This window comes from Dermacentor albipictus, unplaced genomic scaffold, assembly GCF_038994185.2.
Source record: "Dermacentor albipictus isolate Rhodes 1998 colony unplaced genomic scaffold, USDA_Dalb.pri_finalv2 scaffold_14, whole genome shotgun sequence".
NCBI lineage: Eukaryota > Metazoa > Arthropoda > Arachnida > Ixodida > Ixodidae > Dermacentor > Dermacentor albipictus.
Window position 1 is genome coordinate 11065582 of NW_027225568.1, and position 21629 is coordinate 11087210.

Here is a 21629-nt window from a genome sequence, read left to right on the forward strand (position 1 = left end):
CTGTTAGGCTTGACTCTCGGATCTCGGTCCACGTACTGAAGGTGTCTTCCAGTGAGATATAGACATGCCGCAGCTTATGGTCACAGTTTCAATTGTCGATTGTAGCGGTTCTTGCGTAGGATACCAGCTAACTTCTGGGATCCTCATACAATGATCCGCGGAAGATCGGTGGCTGCCTTCGCTTTTGCAGCACAATTGTTGTAGGCATCACGGGGAATGTCATTGACGTTGTTAGCTTAGCCATGATCTTCACAGTCTTTAAGGGCAGACGTCGGTACTTTGGTGGTAGTAGCCTGTGGCTAGGTCTTTGGCCTATGGCGACGTTTATACCACTTTCAGGGCTTTCTGACTGTATCCAGAAAATGTAAGCTCCTCTACAAGATGTCGCGATGTAATGACGGTGAGAGAGAGAGAGGCAGAGATAACCTTTATTAAAAGAATATTTAGAATAATCGCAAGTGATCGGGGCCCATAATCCAGCTCGTCGCTGGCTCTTGCCTACTCAGCTATCTGGATCAGCTTGAGATGTTCGTTGAGGGCCAAGCTGAACGGCAGTGCCTCCCATTGCTCCATTATGGTATTCGTGTCGGGGTGTTCTATGTTGTGTAGCGCGCACTCCCACGTCTTGTGTCATAGAGTTGGTGTGGCCCACCACCACGGGCACTGGAGGCTGTGGGATGTTTGCGATGTAATATGTGTAGGTTCATGTAAGTGCGCGTCTGGAGCCTACGCCAGGCAGTGGCCTCCTCTGTATTTAGATTTCAATGGGGATGTGGATATCGCAAGCGACTCCCTCTTTGGTAGTTCACGACGGCTGACTACTAGAGGTCGACGGGGTCCGGGTCTTCTACAGCCGGCGTGTAGTGCTCGGTTATGCAAGAATCTTCGAGCTGCTCTGTCGGCCTGCAGCTTACTCGTGATGCCAGTGTGGCCCAGTATCCAGAAGGTGGTTTGGGTGGTGATGTCCTCAGGGTCCTCCTTGGGTATTTGGGCTAAGACTTGTGCAGCAGGTCTTCCGATTCTTCCCGGTAGGAAGTTCCGGCAGGCCTGCTGGGAATCCCCAAGGATCTTCAGTAGCTTGTTTGCGTGTTGGACTTCGTGGATGGATAACGCGATGGCTAGCTCCTCGGCTTCCGTGATCGTACAGGGGCGGGTCGATGCAGTGGAGGTAACGTGGTCTCCGCGGTCGCATACCACAGCCACTGTGCCCTTGTTCTTCGTCCCATACGTGGCCGCGTCCATAAAACGGGACTTGGCGTGGAACCTGAATGTTTTCTCCATCTACTGGGCCTTCGCTCTCCTGTCGGAGTGTACGTTCGGGTATATGTTACGTGGTATTGGATCAACGTGATAACTGTCCTGGGCGTGACGACGTATTGAGCAGGTTTCTTGGGTTCGTGTTGGCATTGCTTGGAAGCCCAAGGTTTGTGGCACCTGCTGGGCCGTGTGAGTCCGCGCAAGTCTCTGTTGTTGTGACACGTGAAGGGCTTCTGTCAGTTCGCTGAGGGCGTTGTGTAACCCTAGCGCCAATAATGTTTCAGTCGATGTACTCATCAGCAGGCGGAGAGTGGTCTTGAAAGCCGACCTCAAGATTGTGTAGGCCTGCTTCCTCTCTGAGTGTGCCAGATAGTAGAAGGGAAGGCTGTATGTGATTCTGCTCACCACCCGGCTTCTGACCAGTCGGGGCGTTGTCCCTTTCCTTCACGCCTCTGCCGTTGTATGTTACGCAGGAGCTCATGCGTGATGTCGCCTGGACACAGGTTTTGAGGAGTGTAAGGGCATGTGTGGTATGCTTGTTGAAGTGCAGCCGTACGCCAAGCACCCTGAGCAGTGGCTTCTCTTGTATGTGGCCCCCGTTGAGGTATACCTCGAGTTGTCTTGTTGAGCCTGTGGGGACTGTGTAGGTACCCCGGCGTCGTCAGTATCGTAGGAGCTCAGATTTCTCGGGGGAACACTTTAGCCCCCGTTGCCTTAAGTATTCTTGGATGAGGTGAGCTGCACTATGTAGCCATTCTTTTCCGATGATAGACCCTGTTGTGCTCTACAGTGTTACATCGTCTGCGTAGATTGCGCATCGAAGACCTAAGTCCTGCAGTTTACTTGCGAGGCCAATCATGGCGACGTTCAAGAACGTGGGTGAGATGACCGCACCTCCTGGTGTGCTCAGGAAGCTATGAACATATTTGTACCTTCGCTCTCTGCAGTCGGTGTTGGCGAGCCCTTCTAGGATTCTTTGGTGGCTGACTTTGATATAGATTGCTAGGAAGACGTGTTCGCCGCTGTAGAGAACGCTGCTGAGGATTTATTCCTTCATTTGGAGTAGTAAGTCTTGTGTGAAGAGGCCTGCGCGGGAACTGAACATGGTGTGCGCCAGCTGCTTGTCTTCGAAATGTCTCTGTAGTGTCGCGTTCATAATTTTCACGTGCACCTTGCCGATGCAGGACATGAGCGACATGTGTCTGAGGTTTTCGAATGACAATTTCTTGCCGGACGTGGGGATCATGATTATTCGGTCGTGTTCCCACGTCGCCGGCACCGTACCTTGTTCCCAGTGTTGGTTGAGAAAGGCCGTGAACGTGGAGGTAGGCTAGTCGCTCAGGTTTCCGATCATAGAATTCGTGATGCGGTCCGTGCCCGCCTCTGTGTTACTGGTGGTGGCTGCGATTACTGGTCTCATTTCGTTTACTGTGATAGGTTCGTCTATTAGTGGGTTGGTTTGTCTTGTGTAGGGTGTTGTACATGGTTGTGTGGAAGCGGGATCTCCATAACACTTGGCCTTAATAGTATCACCGAGATCTTGTTGGCTACCTGGGTAGGTATGTAGTAACCGCTCCAGTGCCTTGTGGCCTCTGGGTTTGGTGGGACCCAGGATGGTTTGAGGATGTGCCATGTTTTGGCTGTATCCATGGTGCCACCGATGGAGTCCCAGAATCTATAACAGTTCACCGAGGCGAGTTTCATCGTATAGTCTTCTGCTTCCGCTGTGATTTGTGCTATATGTGTCTTCTGTTTCCTGCTCTTTTGTGCTTTCCGGCAGAGGGTGATGCCCCGTTTGGCATCGCAGAGTTGTAGTAACTGGGATTCACCTCTGGGGTTGGCTCCGTGCTGGCGACTTCCTTTGTGTGGTGTTGTGTATGTCCAGAGGTTGTCGCACCCATCTTCCAGGTTCATGATCGTGTCTGCGTCCTGTTCTTGGGCTTCCCTGATGCGAGTTTTGCTGTGCTGATCTGTCTGCAGAGGCATCCAGTCTGTAGTGTTTATTTAATATGTAGTGCTCGCTGCCCAAGTTTTTGATTGTGCTGAGCCATTCGGCTCGCGTGGTGTGCTGAAGAGGTGGTCGGGAGTGGAGTCGCTGGTTAGGCTGTTCCCTTCACCAGTTGGTATGTTTGGCTCTGTGAGGAGTGTGAGATGACGTAATAGTTTTCCTAGCTGGAAATATTTCTAGCCCGGTATCTAGTACTCCCCCTCCCCCCCCCCCCCCCCCGCGTGCTCTGTGCTTTGAAATTGTCTAGATTACCAGGGGGTTGTCTTTATCGAGGCGGAGGGTGTCCGCAAATAGTTTGCCTACGTTTACCCGCCTTCGGGTGGAGGGGGGGGGGACGCAGTATATGTTTAGGACGAAGGCGCTATGTTTCTGTAGACGAGTTCGAGGAGTACGTGTAGTACGTACCCGTCTTTTCTGGGCTTGTGTTACATGGGTGTGATGTTTCTGTCTACTAGTGCGGCTACCTTCCACTTGTCTTTACTTCTGTGGTATTATTCGTAGCCATGCAGTGTTGGTCGGGTACGGGGCTCTCTAGGGCTATGAGCCCCGGTGGTTTTGAGGAATGAGCGATGACTTTTCTCATCGCCCTTTTTTTTTCCTTCGGTACTCACCGCAGTTACATCACCGTGGGTAAATTTCTAAGTTTTCATCGACTTGGCTTTATGGTCTAGGCATTGTTAGATGTTGCGTTCGGTGATGTTATGATCTGGCCTAATTGGTTCGGTCCTGCCACAGCTGTGACCTTAAATTGGTTGTGTCGTAGGGTCTTTTTAAGTTTTGTGGAGTGAAGCTGGTCCTTAAGCTTGCTGTCTAGAGTGGTTTCCATGCGTTTTATTGCTCTGTCTGTGCGTTGTATCGCAGCCTGTTATTTGTTCAAACTGGGCGCGTGTAGCATCCATGTAGGCGTGCATGTGGAAGCGGATGGCATTGGCATGGGTTTGTAGGTCAGTGATGGCCTTGTGTAGTGCCAGCTCTTGTGGTATTTGTGTTAGCTATGTAACTTGTTTGGGTTGTCGGTTTTCTTGAATGAGCGTTTGTATCCGTGCGTGCATGCGCACGTGTTCCTGCTCAAATTTTACAGATGCGGCGTGTGTGCTTTTTCATACGAGGCGGAAGCTACTGCTGTCCAGGTTACCTCGTTTTCTTTGGCGTTAGTTTTCTTCAGTGAGGCTTCCTTGGTCTTTCGTTGGTGCTGCCTGCTGAGATTGGTTGGGCGTCGACCGAGATCACCATCTGGGCGACCGAAAGTGAGGCCGGGCGCGAGAGCAGGAGTGAGATGTGGACCTTGGGTTGGAACCCGACTGGGATCCATAGACGCTCGAAGACTCCGCGTAGTCAAAGTCGGAGTCTTCCCGCTGAGCTGAACCACGAAGGGAAAGGTCAGCCGCCATGGTCGACTGAGTGACCGGGTGGAGCTGCTGTTGGGTTTTGAGTGTGGTGGTAAAGGCAGGTTTCCCTCTGCCAGAATGCGCTTGGCTTGTTGCACATGGTTGTGGCCGGGAAATGTGCCCCTCTGCAAAGAGCGCGATTCGGAACACAAGTGTGTCCGGCGTCTGGGTTAAGGTGGGTGCAGACGTTGCACGCACAACCATTCGGTTGTGGCAGACGTCTGGTTGGTGTCCAGTGGTTCTACAGATGTAGCAGAATTGCCTTGCCGACTGGCTGTCTCGGCAAGGCATCTCCCCTTCGAAGAAGGGAACAATACAGTAAGAAGAACCGTGAGACAGGAAACTATCGCTTTATTGGGCGAACGTGAACCCACAAAACAAGTTCACTAGGACAGAAAGATGGTCCGATAGATCCGAGCACATGCATTGATCATCCAAGAATTGATTTACAGCTAACGAGCGTCGCATGTTCGTACGTGATTTATCAAAGATTCCAGCGCAATTGTTGGTGCTTGCATGCCTTCCAAAATGCGGAACTGTATTCGCGTTGCGCGTGCGATTTGATTACAGAAGGTTCGACTACAACGTAGAAAAAGTACATCATCGACGAAAAACATTGACAATCTTGTGATAATGCAGTCGCGTCATGCGCTGAGTGGTAACAAGCTTTGTAACCTGCGAAACGCATTCACAAGAAGAACATATACAAGTATGCGTGTCAATATGCCTAAAAACTGCATCACGTTTCCTGTCATTGCTCGCACAGATGCGTTTGTCGCATCAGGGTAAAAAGATTGTACAGCAGTAACTAGAGAACATTGCGAGTCTTGACAGACGGCTTCCATATGGATAAAAGACTGGCTTTTGATGCTTTAAGCCACCACAATAAAACAGCTAAAATTTTTGTAGTTGGTGAACACGTGATATAGTGAAGCTCCCAATTATTTTGATCTAATGCAGTCTCACTACTCTCATCAGCTTAGTTTATGGTATACAACAAAGATTTTCGGTATGAATACAGGAGCCAAAGAGAACGAAAACAGTGCATGCATTCAACAAATTTTAAATGAAATGTTTCTTATGCGTAGACTGTGTGTACATACAGTCATAAAACCTGTCTCTGGAACGCAATAGGGCGCAAGGACCTTAAGTAATGACAGAGATTACTTGTTAGTGTAGAAGAAAACAGTACCTCATTTTTAAATGCTTTCCAATAGGAGATGTTCCCTTCTATGGACATTCGGATATCATAAAGCACAGGGTTCATTAGAGCCTGTTCACTACTAAGCTGTCAAAACACCTACAAAGAAACACTGACAGAACAAGGAGTCAAGGATATTGTGAAAGCACCTCAACCTTCAACACAAACTTGCAGCCCATAAGGATTTGTCTTGAAATAAATTTGCTAATGCTGTGTTCGTGAACAACAAATGCAGTTACGCAAACAGTAAGCGCTGGCTAGGATCTGCCGTATACCCCGACATTGAAGCACTCCAAATACTTTTGGCGACGACATCTTATAACTTGGAGAAACCAGATGGCATCGTTCACATCGCTTATTTGACTAGGCCGCTTTAAACGTCAAAAGAAGCCGGCCTACACACACGATGCGTTTAGTTAGCTCCTGGATCCTCTGAAAGAATATCCGCGTTGCTTCCCCGCACTGCTTCACTTTCACGTTGGTATGCAAAAGCCACGGGCGATTTGGTTAACTTGCGCACTAGTCAGACTTATCTCTGGACACCCCTCTGCGTCACGATGTGTGTAATAAGTTGATCGTCGCCTCCGAATGCATCTCCACACAATTGGCAGGTAATATTCTGGTACAGCTGTCCATCGACGGCTTTCTCTGTGAGAGCAAATGCGCCCTGCGTACACTAATACGGGGTTTCATCCATGCATGTAGCTTCGACGGTGACGATCGAGAGCCGAGTTGTTCTTGAAGAATGCATTACATATTTCGCAAACGAAAGCTCTGTCCCCACAACACAAGTTGTGATGTTTGAGGTTTTTTTTGGTTTTGAATGGTTTGGAACACTTCGGACAGACATGCGGTTTCTCGTCTGTGTGAGTGTAGTTGTGTGTACGGAGATTGCACGACTTCGCGAATGATTTACCACATGTTTTGCAATTGTATGGTCTCTCGGCTGTATGTGTACGTTTGTGGATATCGCGGTGATGAGATTGCCGAAATGATTTTTCACATATTTCGCATTTGTAGGGTCTCTCGTTTGTGTGCGTGCGGTAATGTGTGGCAAGGAGACTAGCCCGGTGGAATATTTTACCGCAGGTTACGCATTTGTGGTTTCTGCCTGTTGTATTCCGGCAGTGATTCACTGAATTATTCACAGGATCACTTGCTTTGCAAGTGTAGGCTGTATCGCCCGTGCGTTCCTTGGTGTGCCCATGTAAGGCATCCTGTCTGCTGGAAACATTGGAACATGCACCGGAGAACTCTTGCTGTTCCCTCCCTCCTGTTCCAGTAGCATTCCTGCAAGTAAACGTGCAATGGGGCTCAAAATGGGTGACTGCTGTTACGGGATGATAAAAACACATTTGCCAATTGAGAGTTGGACAACCTAAATCGCGCGTCCATAGTAAGGCGATTTGCACAATCTGAGCTGTAACCTGCTACATTTATATTTAACGCTCGATTTGGCGTCTAGATTGGCAGCAATTGAACACTGGAGCTTTTGTTGTGTCTATTTCGTTAAACTTGAAAACATGAACTGTGGTCCGTGAAGTGGATATAAATAAAAAGTGTTATATTTATTACATTATGAAAAGCCTAAATGTAACCTGTCCAGACGAGTAGAACTATCTGAAAGCGAAGCTTATGTATGAAACTTACATGCTCTAAAGATTAAAGATAGTCGTACTTCTTGGACACGCTAAGGAGAAGCATTCAGGAAAATGTCCAGAAATGTACCCTCGGAAGTGAGATGTTTGACCCAAACAGACCGTATTGCCTGAGCTAAAACACGTTTGCTTTTTATACAAGCCCTTGTAGGTAAGGAGGAGTAACATAATTGCAAATGCTTAAAAGGCGTACTGTAGTACTCGCGTTATCTCAGTCAAATACGGGGGGGGGGGGGGGGAGGGGGAGCTGCTCTTCGTCGGCCATATGTCAATACACAAATATCAAATACATATCGAATAGTATGAAGGGTGCCAGAGTTTTCAAGCGCAGTGAATGAAATCTGCTGCAGAAGGGTTCCTTTTTTTGAAGATCCTATTCTGCAAATATACAGTACAACGCTCATTGCAATGTTCGCCAATGTAACATAAAAAACCTCTATTTCTTTCTATTCATTTCTTGGCCATGAGATTTCTTGTGCGTTAATTTCATGAAGTTTGCATACATGGAGTTGGCATTGTTGGCGCGTCATCATTCCTACTGTTTAAGGCAGAAATGCTAGAAAAAAATACGAACAGAATACGAAACACGCACAAGTGCCTCTTGTGTGCGTTCTCTCCTGCCTGCTGTTTTTTGAAGTTACTACCCTGTTTGTACTGGATGAAAATTGTTTGCCGTGTTGCTGTTAACATGTTATTTGTTCGTTTACCTGTATTTATTCTATCAAAATTAAGTTATAAGCGTTTTACGTGCCAAAACCACTTTCTAGTTATGAGGCACGCCGTAGTAGAGGACTCCCGAAATTTCGACCACCTTGGGTTCTTTAACGTGCACCTAAATCTAAGCACGTGGGTGTTCTCGCATTTCGCCCCCATCGAAATGCGGCCGCCGTGGCCGGGATTTGATCCCGCGAGCTCGTGCGCAGCAGCCCAACACCATAGCGGGATTTGCGTTTTCAGAGGAACCGGTCTAGGCTGAAGAAAACATTTCTTCAGTGACTTACGTTCGATTTGAAAACTAGTTGGTGGTATTTCATTTAAACAGTTAAATTCAAGCAACCGCATCAATCACAACTTTGATCCATCCATCCATCCATCCATCCATCCATCCATCCATCCATCCATCCATCCATATTTGCGTGAAGTTTGGGTTTGTGAGGATTTCCACAGGATCTGCTCCTAAAATAGTATATGTCAGGGTGCTGCGTAATACATCTATTTTGTGCACTTTAGATGTGGAATTAGGTGCAGTTTAGAGAATCGCGGCGTTCGCTTTATTGCCGAGTTTCTGAATTTATGATACGTGCGAGGCAAATCAAAAATGCAATTCCTTGCAAAATTAATAATTTTTTCAAATGGAGTAACTGGAATACTTGTGCAATGGGTTGTTCAGCAGACTGATCTCATTTTCAATGTACTTAGGTCCTGAGCTCAAGATTCCTGTTACACCAGCGCCATATTGTCTTTACTGTAGACTACATTTCGCATTTCAGGCAACAACGCTTTCATCCGTCGCAGAAGTTCGTCAGTGGAAGTATAATTGAAGCACAGGCAGCGTTCCGTGTCGCCTCACTGAGTTCCTCCATCGAAAGGAATTCATACGAAAGTTTGGCTCACCAAGCGTAGTTCCCAAAGATGTCCGATGGTTCCTGCAGGCGCGCGTAGCTTGTACTCGCCATTGGGCTGCTGCTGCAGACCGGAAGTGTGAAACCCGTGCTTCCGATTTGTGTGGCCTGTATGCCCTGAAATCAAGGTGCCGATTTGCCATCGTGCGACAACAAGGCCGGAGAATTCCGTGGTAAAAACGCGCAGGAAGAAAGAAGAAACCCTGACAGTGCTGCGGCCGTCTCAAGGGATTCTCTAAATTCAAACAACAAAAGTGGGAAGCCACAGCGTAACATTACGAAAAAGACGCCCGTGTGTTTCGGGAGTTGTTCGTTGCTACATTCCTTCGTTTCTTCTGCATAGAGCGGAGCTCGGTTGACCTTAATAATAATACTATTTTGGGTTTTACGTGCCAAAACCACTTTCTGATTATGAGGTACGCCGTAGAGGAGGACTCCGGAAATTTTGACCACCTGGGGTTCTTTAACGTGCACCTAAATCTAAGCACACGGGTGTTTTCGCATTTCGCCCCCATCGAAATGCGGCCGCCGTGCCCGGGATTCCTCGGTTGACCTTGCAAGGGCTGATTTTTGTTCTATCGCTTCTTGGCGCGCTTCCATAACGGTTCTGCTCTGTGATAAGCAACTCGGCGGCAGACGACAGTGCTGTCGGTCATACAAGAACACTGTACATGCAAATGTATGTACGCAACAATCGCTGCATAGTAGGTTGCCGCTGTTATTGAAAAATAAAGTGAAGTAAGCATTCGATATTTTGCCTTTAATATCTCTGGAACGAGATTGGGCTTATAGATATCCCAGTTAACCACAAAAAGCGATGAATAGTTCATGAAAGAAATTTGTCATTGGTTACGATGAAACCTGCACATCTTCGGGTGACCCTAGTATTAGCGCTGAGACAAAGGACATTTGCGTTAGCAGAGCAAGGTCATTAAAGTTCGAGCGGATTCCAGCTGGCTTGGCTTTCAGCGTGTAAGTGCGGTTGGACTTGGGACTTGTTGGCAGACCTTGCACCCCACTCTTAGGCTGTCACAGTATATTAGATGAGGCAAAGAATGCTTAGCAATAAAATTACTTAACCGAAGCAAGAAAAGTTTGGATCAACCAAATAACGAAAAGGTGCATGAATGACATTTACTCAACCATACCTCAGATTATCGGCGATGCTCTTTAACATTGGTGGCACGAGGAACGTCCTCTGGTGGTCAAAATAAATCCGGAGTCCCTCGCTATGGTGTGCCTCATAATACCATCGTGGTTATGACATAAAACCCAGAATTAATTCTTTCATGCTGTTGAAATGTATTGTGTACGATAGCAAACGTTAGCTTCCTCAATCATCTTGACAGCAAGGCATGGTACGCCAGTGACCGAAAACCTTCCCGCACCTACCACAGTCGGAGGATGTGCTATCCGCCAGGTGGTACTGCGTGTTCCATAGGTCAACACGGGTTGTCTCAGGAATTCTGCAGCACAAGACAGCTATTCACGTGAGCACTGAGGCAATAGTGGTTGGACAAAGATTGTAGCGGAAGCCAACGTTTCGACACGGGGACACAACAGTTGAGGACAAGTTCCTGTGTGGAAACGTTTGCCTCCAAAATCCTTAAGGCACACAGGCATATTGCACTGAAAGAATTTAGTGCGATCTATGATACCGGAATGAAAGTGGTCCCGTACCAATATATACGCTGCCTTCGCGGAAGGGCGAAGCTATTACATCTATAATATATTATTAAAACACTAACGAAAGTAACGTTTGTAGTAATTAGACAGTGTATATTCCAAGACACGCTCACGTAATAACTAAATCAATACCACGTGCGCAATGACACGCATAACGCGTAATCTAATGACTTCTAACACGCCCGGTCAAAAAGATGGTGTGATGAGGAGGGCCGGCGAAGGATACTGTAGGTGCTTGTGCCAGTGTGAACGTTCCCTGATGCCTCTACTCTTTACAAGTGATTTCTACTGCACAGGTGAAGGCAGCAGGAAGACATTGCGAACCAAGGCCTCAGATTTTTCTGCTTGCCGTCTCTTGGTTTTCGAAGCGTCCTGGTTTTCAAAAAAACGATGCCGATCCTAAGTCTCAATATCCCGCATTTCCATGCATGGAATACAAAGGCGCAGCGGAAGTTTTTCTTCTACATAGTGTACTAAAAACCGATGCGGCACCTGTATTTGCAAGGAATAGAGAATGTTATGTCTTAAGCGCCGACCGCGATTTGTATCTCGCTACAATAGTCGATTTAAACTTACGCCTACGGGAACACAGACGGACGCCTTCGCTTTTAAGGCTATACATATTCCGCGAATGTGTGCCGCAAAGTATAGACTGTATGATTTATATCGGAGAGTCGTGTCAAGGCAGCCGCTTTAGTTTAAAGTGCACGGGAATCCTCTTTACCTAAGGTAAGGGAACTGCCGCAGTGTCTACCGAGTGACGTTAGCAGCACGGAAGCCAAATTATATTCCGTGGCATGCAGCAAATAGCCAAGTATCTATCATCGGCCGTTCATCCCTCACCTGAAACGTGAGAGGCTATTCGGCCGAAGATCTCACACACTTGCGAACCAACACAGTTACGCTGGCTATTGAACGATTGTTAATGACGAACTAATGTACACCCATCTTGCCATCTCGGAAACTGAAGCCTCGTTTGTCAACATGTCCCAACCCACCTGCCAAGGCTTGTTCTGCCGCTCTTCGGCGAGCTTATTCTTTATTGCAACAACAAGTATATGGACATCCCAGACGCAGTTATGCCGTCGGCGTCACCATCGCCGTGACGTTCTGTATAAATTCCAAGGGCGATACTATGGTATGCGCTCCCACAACGCTGTGTGTGCGATTGTAAGCGCGCGTTTATTTAAATGGTCACGCACATCTTTGACATCACACTAATGGCTTTAATGGGCGAATAATGGACGCGCAAGCCTTTGAGGAATTTATGAATGGGGCATACATGTGCAATTATAAAATATTACGTGGACGTGAACCGAACTGCCAATTCAGCGCAGCATGACTAAGCGAATCTGTGAAACAATCGCGAACGCGCGCGCGAAGGCGAAAAGCAGAGCGGAGAGCAAGTGTGCTTGGTCAGCATTTCCCGCTTCATGTTTTCATGTGTTCATTTTTGTGGGGAAGTCTTACACTGATAATTGCATAACGCGACGTTTTGGTGTGAAATTCTTGAACACAGGCGAAGTCGAGACGAGCATATTGACGTAGCTGCTACCATTTATTTCTTACCCTCTCTGTGGAAAGAATGAAGGAATGGCGAATTCTGGGCAAACTGTGTGGACTGGACTGGTCAGGGTGCTTGCACTTTACACAAGCACTGCAACTTGTCGTATTATAGGTACAAGACTCGCTTGCTCAGTTGTCCTAGTAGTTGACATATCATAGCTACGTATCAATCAGGGTGAGAACTTCCCCCCAAAATTCATGTTCTCTTACTGAGATATGTGCGGCTAAGCAACTCATTCAATAGCCGTTACCTAATAACTTTCCTCTTATGGCCTTGGAAGCGTTTGGTGAAGAGAGTGACATTAAAATTAAAAAAAAAACTGAATTCTGGGGTTTTTATGCACCAAAACTACGATCTCATTATGTTGCAGGCTGTATTGTGAGAGCACGGAATAATTTCGACCGCTTTGCTTATTACCAGCGCACTTAAGCTACATTGCCTCGGTACACTTACACATCTTCTGTGTTATCGTACGCGCTTTCTTTTAGATGAACATCTCGCTCCTTACTATGTTCATCTCACCTCATTATGAGGCAAGCCTTAGTGTGGAAGTTCGGATTAATTTCGGCCACTTTTCTTACTGCATCTGTACCTACCCTACAAGGCCTCGTTAAACATAGATATGCTCTGTTTCATTTTGACATCTATCTCTTAGATGAACATCCTCCTCCCCATTATGTCCATATATCTCACAGGGGGAGTGAGTCCCCAAGGTAACCATCCTGAACGCATGTCTTCAGGTCTAAAAGGAGTAACATGCTGCCTGTTTTTTTTTTTTACTCTGTCCGTGTCCAGTCGCGCTCCTACAACTATTACGTAAGTCATGTCATGCTCCGTATGCTGAACGCTCAAAGCTGCTGATGCAGTGCCTGTTTCAGGCTTCAGAGCTGGTCCTTACCGGGAGAAATTAGCGCGTACAGCCATGATTTTCCCCTGGGTAGCCTTCCCTCTTGTCACTGAGTTCCTTTGGAATTAAACTTTTCTAAATGTGGGCTCACCGGGCCCCCCCTTCTCTAATGGCAGGTGCTTGCTCCATGCCTGTGCGGCTTATGATGGACATCCCGTGATCAATGCTGGTGCTGGACCCCACGTGCAGGTAACTCGTGTTACCCTTGTCAGTGACACCTGTACGGTACAAAAGTACAGCAAAGGTCTTCATTCCTCGCTTCGCAAGGGCAATTTATAGGCTTGCTTCATTATTATCGAGGGTGCGAGGCAAGAAGTTTTAGTTGTGGGGGTACCTTACTGCAGGGCTACCGGAGTCTATGCTTTTCCCATCTATAGCTATGTCTTGAATCGACGCAAGAACTTCGTGCTCAGCGATGGGGATACCGAGGACGAGCTTAATTGTTCTGAAGATTATTACGCTCTATCTCATATCGCCGACACAAAAGGAGAGTGTTCGAAGGAGAATAGGACATGTCGATTTTATGTGCGTACAACCCTTGACCCACCATATTTGCTGGGTTCTCTAGATATAGGCGCATTAAATACATGGTGGAGTTCTTTCCTTTTGCTAAACCATTACGAGCACTACGCCTAACACATTACAGAGGCGGACAAAGCAAAATTGAGAGGGCACACTTCTACCTAGGGATAATTTTTTTAAGCCTTATGAGAGATTCTTGACCTCCTATGACACATACATGTGTCATGACGTACTCGCCTTTCAGAAACTGGTTATCAGAACCCCATTTTGCCACTTCGGCGGCTGAAGTTCCTAAGCTCAGGCGGTAAGCAATGCATATTTAGCAACTCATTAAGAATTCGAAAACGGTTGTCCTCGCCAATGGCCTTTTATATGCCACCAACAGACTATCAACGGAACATCAACAACGATTGGTCAATGCGATTATCTAAGACACGTGTTGCAGACATAAGATTAGTTGGAAAAAAAATATGGAAGTCTTAATTCACGGGGCAATGTCAGTAAATCGTGCAACGGAAAGCGTCTAATTGCTTTAAAAGCGTGATATGTGCGGATAGCGCTGCAAGGATTGTGACTAGTAGCGCATGTTCCCAACGTGCGCTGAAATTGCGTGACATAGAAAAAAAAAGGAGAACGGGAGAGATTAGAAGGTGTGAATACTGCATAACCCTCGTCAGGATGCGAGGAGGTTCCCTACAAAACAATGAAGGGTACACCTTATTGCTGAATACACCTTTATATTCAATCTGATTTGGAGAAAGCCAGCTAGGAATGATAATCGCATTATTACACCCAATGCCATAGTGTATGCCTTTGCACGTCACAAAAGCATTAAACGCCAGTTCCGAACCAGATCACTAAAGATTTGAGTTGCATTATCTTCGATTTCCAATGAACTACAATGCGATTGATAAAACGTAATTTAAATAGTTCATTTTTAAAGTCCAACATACTCACTTTTGCTAGTCACGCCGTTAAACTCTTGACGTGCATCAGTCAGTGTTACGAAATAGGTTTCACAGATACTGGCAGAACGAAAATTGTTTGATATATCCGTAGAACGCTAATCAGCTCACAGAATAGAGCATTCGGTTTGGAAGGCCGTTGTATCAGCAAGGTGTAGACTTTCTTGTTAACACAGCGGTATAATTTTCAGGTGGTGCCACAGTCATTGGAAATCGTTATGTACTGGGATTCTTAGTCTATCAATGCGATTGAAGCTCGTTAAAGTTTCTGAAGCATATGGTGGGGATACTAAGTAAAGATTTATGCTAACAGAGCGAAAGAACTAGGTAATAATTTTGTCTTATTGAGTTACGGTTTCATTAATTTTGTAAGGTTCACTTTGCAGCTGTTGCTTTCTTTCCGAGTATAAAATATCACTTTCAGTAAAAATTGATTTGCGCTGCCCCAAACAGTAGACTGACTTGTATGCAGTGGGATATGTCGGCTGCTGATAACATGCTACGCGTGAACAATTCTGCCGCTTTGCCGAACATGTTACAGCGCCGTTACAACCCTCCGTTATAGCAGACACCTTATACGCCACCCTAAATGCAAATCACACGCTGGGATGGTATCAAAACATTTTCTCTTCTAAGTTTGATCGGTTCGAAGGAAAAAAGTATCCAGTGGTAGCGTGATGGACCCACTGAGATTCTGCTTGCTAAACAAAATGGAAAACTGATTGGCATGCGCTCGTTCCAGTTGCGAGGTAATTCATCATGATATTGAACCTAGTCTCGCATTCTGACGTGACCATCTTGGAGTGTCCATTCGCAATTCAGCCATATACGTACAATTTCGTTCAAAATCTTGAACTGCATGATGTCGTAATAGTTTGCATGTATTCCGGTCAACAGAGACTGAGCGAGAGCAAGGACAGGAAAGGCAGGGAGGTCAACCACACGAGCATCCGGTTTGCTAACCCACAGTGGGGTGAGGGAAAGGGGGACACACATTTCTTACAATGGACATTGATGAAGTGGCTCATGCGGAAACAGTGTTGGCGCCGCTGGTAACGTGCCTCTTTATACGCAATAAGTACACTTCTGCCACGCAACATTTTGAAACTATCTTCCACGTTTGTTATAAAGGCGAGTGACCTAGGCTTACGTACCGTCGACGTTGTAAGTCCCGTCGGTTATTGGCCTCTGCTGACTGTTCCATGGGTAAAGCCCGGCGTCGTCAGAAATGCTGCAATTATTAAAGGCGTTGGTGTTAGACACTTACAGCTGTGGCGAAAAAGTTGAAATTACATTTTGTTAAAACAAAGTTCAAGAAAGACAAAGTACGGTTTAGTAAACGGGCTACTTGAAATGTGTCGCACTCACTAAAGGCACACTGCGCTGGCTGGAAAAGCACAAACGGCACACGGGGCAACATCTGGCGCAGGGCCCTAATCCGCCATAGTCGAAACGGCACCTACCTTGACTTGCATGAACATTGTCAGCCTAATGGTCAAATTACGAGTATAATGCCTCCGGGTGTAGTTCCCTAGATAACATGCGTGTTCCATTTGCCGCAGTGACAGAATCTTAATTCTGGAAGAAAATGTTTTGCTCTATGGAACATTTTTATGCAATAATAATAAAACAGGTTGGGGCATCAGGAAGACACTGTGCACATGGTTTCTGCAATGCTGATGCAAAGCAGCGCTCATGTTAGAAAAATTTCCCTTTCCCCGCATATTGTGGTTCGGCATCGCTGTGGAGAATGGAGTATTTTCGCGCAAATTACATTCATGACTCATGCATTCTGGAGCTCTGAGAAATACAGCGCATTAGGGGCTTAAATACATTGCTCCTAATAGAAAATAGATTTTGTCTCATAGCCAAGTGTCAATTTTAACAGTTCAGAACGAGAGGATGAATTCGAATGATTTGGGGCCCAACGAAGATTGAGCTCATAAATATTTCTTTGCAAACTATGCTAAGTTTGCTTCTGCGATGCTAGTCGCAGCTGCTTATCTGATAATTTAATGAAGGATCGAGTTGCCATAGATGGTGGAAGTTAATGTCTGCGCGCTCAAGAGAGAGCCATCGAATTACTCGATAGTTTCGTCCGAATGCGTTCTTGCTTCTTATTACTTCTTTTTCCCCATAAAAGTCGTGGGTTCGAGCGCCCTAATTAGGCTACCTTAATTAACTGTACCTTAGTCATATTCACCCTAATTAACACCAAATGTTGTGGATTCGACTCCTATCAAAGGTCCTGACTTCAAGTGCCCTAATTGACTACATTAATTGACTGTCTTTCATGGCATAGTTAGTGGCGTTGATGTGGCAGCGATGTGAAATACGACGATGACGACGAACGAGCCAGTAGTGATACAAGCACTCCAATTTTCTGTGCGATCACAATGCCACCTTTAAACAGAGATCTAAGGCTTTCCGCCTTAATAATATGTCCGTTGACGGATACACTGTACAGATGAGCGTAGCTGAAACGCGAGGTACTTTGCAATTATTCTCAAATGGTAAAGAGTACCGCAGCCCCCCTCCCCCCCCCCCCTTTTGTGGTGACTTTCCACTTCTTTATCACCATAATATAAAGTCGCATAGGTTTGCTTTTTAAAACAATTCGGGGCCCTTTACTATAGGTTTCAGTGTTAAAAGAACCCTTAAGAGCAATACCAGAAGTGGTTTCAATGACCCAACTACTCGGAGCGGGAAAAGGGTCAGCTTCCCAGCACTTTTTCGCTTCAAAATACATCGGTCGCCCTTAGGCAACAGGCAATACTACAAGTAATCATCCTAAACCAAACTATTGCTGTTGCTCCAGCGGCCTTATGTTTAAATTACCGGACTTTAATGTATCTGTTATATTTGTATCAAATTTGTTAACACTGACCCGCATGCGTACAATTTATCCCTCTAGCACAGCACACGAAACAACCGACACGCGCATAATCTATTGCATCATACAGCACGTGCGCGAATAGGTTAAATTCAAGTACGTTCATGTTTAAAGGCGCAGTGGATAAAATATGCCGACAATAAAATTTTCTGGTTCTTCAATCTCAGTCTTCCAATCTGCAACTATCACTGATTGCAATCTGCTTTACTGTAACATAGATAACCTGTATTTTTCTTTATTTCATTTGCTTTCGTGGCACATGCTTGTTTTTCTTACTTGAAATAATGAACATTTCCAGCTATAACTTCTAAGGTCTATATTTTATAAATTTGTATATGAGCAGTAGGAACAGTTGGGCGAGTTTATGTGCTAACATAATTGTAAATCTGACCTTGAGAGGCAGCGCGCCGTCCCTTGTTTCTTTTCTCTGTGTGCGGCCTGGCGCTATTTCGGAATTAGGTTTGTGTAGTGGCAGTTATTCTGTTACTTTTGTTGACGTGACCCAGCCAAATATGTGCGACGAATAAACCCACGTGACGTTCCTTTGTAAGTCTTCCTTAACTCTACTGGCTTATGTGGTTTCTATATCGAAATATGTACTTAATTAGTAAAAGGATGTAAATAAACCACACAATGACAATTGATAAAATAAGTAAATATTTATCATTTTGTAAAGAAAATAGAAATTTTTACTCAGGAAATATATGAATCAACATTTAGCCGGAGTCCTTCGCACGATCAATGTCGGCCTTAATTCGATCAAAAGCATTGGTTACTTGTCTGGGGTAGAACAACATATAGAAACCTAAACTCTTTATTCATCTTACTAAAAATTGCACCGACTATTATGGTACTTCCGAATGCCTAATTTGAGCCCAGCTGCATACGTGTTTTCATTTCGCGATATATTGGCAGGTGCGGACAGTGTCTCGTGAAGCATGTTGCAAACGGAGCCAGGTGTGGCGCGACTGCCTCGCTAAATGGGAGATCGCGAGAGGCAGTGCGTGGGTGACGCGTGGGCGCGATTCACTACAGCCGCCGCTGTCGTCACTTCAATGTCGTAATCCCACTGTCGTCATGCAGTCACAGCACCCTCGTTGATGTATCGACATCATTTTTTTGTTCGTTATTCAGCCGCAGTTGTGCTGTCGCCATTGTGTCGGGATTATGCCGTCGTTTTCATGCCATCGTTATCATTGCGTTGTCGTCACACAGACGCTATCATGCATTCGTTGTTATTACGGTATAGCCATCATGCCGCCTTGGCACTGCGGTCGTCCTCATTATCGCTTTTTCCGGCGGTTGCTTTACCGTCGTCGTCATGTCGTCCTTGTCATACCTCAATTATGACTTAAGAATCCACCTGTATTAGTGATGCCATCGCCATTGTACAACTTTACCATCACATCAATATCATTCTTTAACATTAAAATTAAGTTGTAAGGTTTTACGTGCCAAAACTAAGACCTGATTATGAGGCACGCCGTAGTGGGGGACTCCGGAAATTTGGCCACCTCGGGCTCTTTAACGTGCACCAAAATCTGAGTACATGGGTGCCTTTGCATTTCGCCCCCATCGAAATGGGGCCGCCGTGGCCGGGATTTGATCCAGTGACCTCGTAATATCATTCCTTCTTATTCCATCATTGCGTTAGCGTCATACTGTCATCATACCTCCAGGCTCATAGGTTACTTTGGTATGCGAAAATCATAACAAAGCGGTACAATATTTGAGCACAAGGCATATAGTCGTATCCTCGAAAGTCGAAACATGATCGCTGTACTCTAAAATGAACGTCACTTAAGCAATATGGCTCGTCACTGCATTGTTCGATTGCTTTAGACACCCGCCGTGGTTACTCAGTGCCTGTGGTGTTAGGCTGCTGACCACAAGGTCGCGGGATCGAATCCTGGCAACAGCGGCCGCGTTTAGGTGGGGGCGAAAGGCGAAAACACCCGTGCACTTAGATTAAGTGCACGATAAAAAAAACCTCTGGTGATCGACATTTCCGGGGTCCTCCACTACGGTGTGCCTCATAATCAGAAAGTGGTTTTGGCACGTAGAACCCCATTTTTTAACTTAATTTTCTATTTAGACGGACGCCTTTCTCTGTACTAACTTTGCAAATGCATAAGGCGTAGTACGTACGCATTTGACAAACTTGCAAGGATGCTGAGCATGAGAAGCATGTTAGCACCATGCCACGTGCTTAGAGTAACGGTTGATATTGTGCGCGTTTCACGCATATTAGAGCCCTCCTCCATAGAAAAAGTTTGACAGTGGAGGCATAGTTAAACCACAGGCAGCATTACGCACCGTCTGTGATTTGCTTTATGCAAGGAAATTTTTCTAAACGTGGGCGCACCTAGCAAGGTTTTCCGGAATGGCCGATGCTTCCTCCATGCAAGCGCGGCTTGTACTGGGCTGTGCGTGATTGATGCTGCTGCTGGACACCATAGGTAGGGAACTGGTGATTCCGCTTTCGGCGACATGTATATGGCCTGAGAGAATAACAGCGGTGTTAGCTCGTAAATGTGCAAGGGTCACTCAACGAGCGTCAACATTTCGTGCTGAAAAAAAAAAAACCCACGAAGATTTAGTTGAGGTTTAGTGTTAGAGTAACCCGACTTCAGTACTTCCGTATGCGGTGCTCTTTCTGTGAATATGCTTTGAATACTGATGACGAAATAGACGTGCTCGACGTAACTCTTGCAATGTAGAATTTCCCCTAAAATAAGTGCTGTATTTATTACACCAGAACATAACACAACAGGGTTCCATGCTGAATACGAGATTACGCATTTTTAACGCAATAGCCCTATGGGCCTCGCGTCACAGGTAATTCGGTATTTCCGTCCGGCGCCGGCGTTCACCGTCTTGTGAGCAAAACATCATTCCGAATCAGGCATACCGAATTACGCAGGCCTTCCGTGTAGCGCAAATGTGTTACTGAAAGAAATGAGTTTAAGCAAAATGCGTCAGAAATATAGTAAAGTTCGAGTTACACACAACCTACTGACATGATAGCATCAGATTGTAATTTGAATATACGAGAAAACATTCTTTTACGCGGGAAGTCAAGCACAAACCAATTTTCCAGCTTTTCTACCTCTCTTGCACAACGGGCAGTGGCGTACCCATTTCCGTGCAAAACCATCCAGATGGCGCTCGCCTCCGAGCTTAAGCGGCCCACGCAAGAAGCCGCGTTTCAAACAGAAAGCTCTCTTTCGTGCACAGTGTATGCGGCCAGCGTTTCCCGGTAAATATTACGGTTGCGTAAGATGCAGTTACCGGGAAGCGCGATAAGGGGCCAGGGATCTTTGAATGGTATCGCGTTCCACTCTTAAAGGCGAAGCTAAAGCGTCCAGCAAATGTCGTGTCTATCATCATCATCATCATCATCATAATAATAATAATAATAATAATAATAATAATAATAATAATAATAATAATAATAATAATAATAATAATAATCCTAGTTACGCCCACTGCAGGGCAAAGGCCTCTCCCATGCTTCTCCAACTACCCCGGTCATGTACTAATTGTGGCCATGTTGTTCCTGGAAACGTCTTAATGTCATCCGCCCACCTAACTTTCTGCCGCCCCCTGCTACGCTTCCCTTCCCTTGGAATCCAGTCCGTAACCCTTTGTGACCATTAGTTATCTTCCCTCCTCATTACATGTCCGGCTGCACGTCATCATGACTGCACGTAGGGGCATAGACTTGTACCACCTTCAATTTGTACCTCTTATTAAGTTTCCCAACAATTCCTGCCACCCTCTCGTTAATGCTATAGAATTCCTGTATGTTACCAGCTATTTCCTTATTAATCAGGAATCCGATTCCTAGTTCTCGTCTCTCCGCTAAGCCCCGGTAACACAGTACATGCCCGCTTTTTAGCACTGTATGTGCTTCTTTCGTCCTCCTAACCTCACTGAGCCCTATTATATCCCA

At 45.9% G+C, this 21629-nt stretch overlaps 1 protein-coding gene across 23 annotated transcripts in view; it reads right to left on the reverse strand.

The window, feature by feature from the left end:
- Window positions 1-4987: 4987 nt before the first annotated feature.
- The window catches only part of LOC135905846 (serine-rich adhesin for platelets-like), a 68716-nt gene continuing 52074 nt past the window's right edge, over window positions 4988-21629 (reverse strand). For 11 of the 23 annotated variants that reach the window (XM_065436913.2, XM_065436918.1, XM_065436912.2 and 8 more), the window contains 5 exons: window positions 20040-20175; window positions 15936-16012; window positions 10527-10600; window positions 9127-9251; window positions 4988-7144 (listed from right to left, as the gene is read on the reverse strand). In XM_065436913.2, coding sequence (XP_065292985.1) covers window positions 6544-7144; window positions 9127-9251; window positions 10527-10600; window positions 15936-16012; window positions 20040-20175 — 1013 coding nt within the window. In that variant the 3' untranslated portion in view covers window positions 4988-6543. Of the gene's footprint in view, window positions 7145-9126; window positions 9252-10522; window positions 10601-15935; window positions 16013-20039; window positions 20176-21629 lie in introns of those variants that run through there. The other 12 variants (XM_065436922.2, XM_065436915.2, XM_065436923.2 and 9 more) reach the window with 12 other exon arrangements.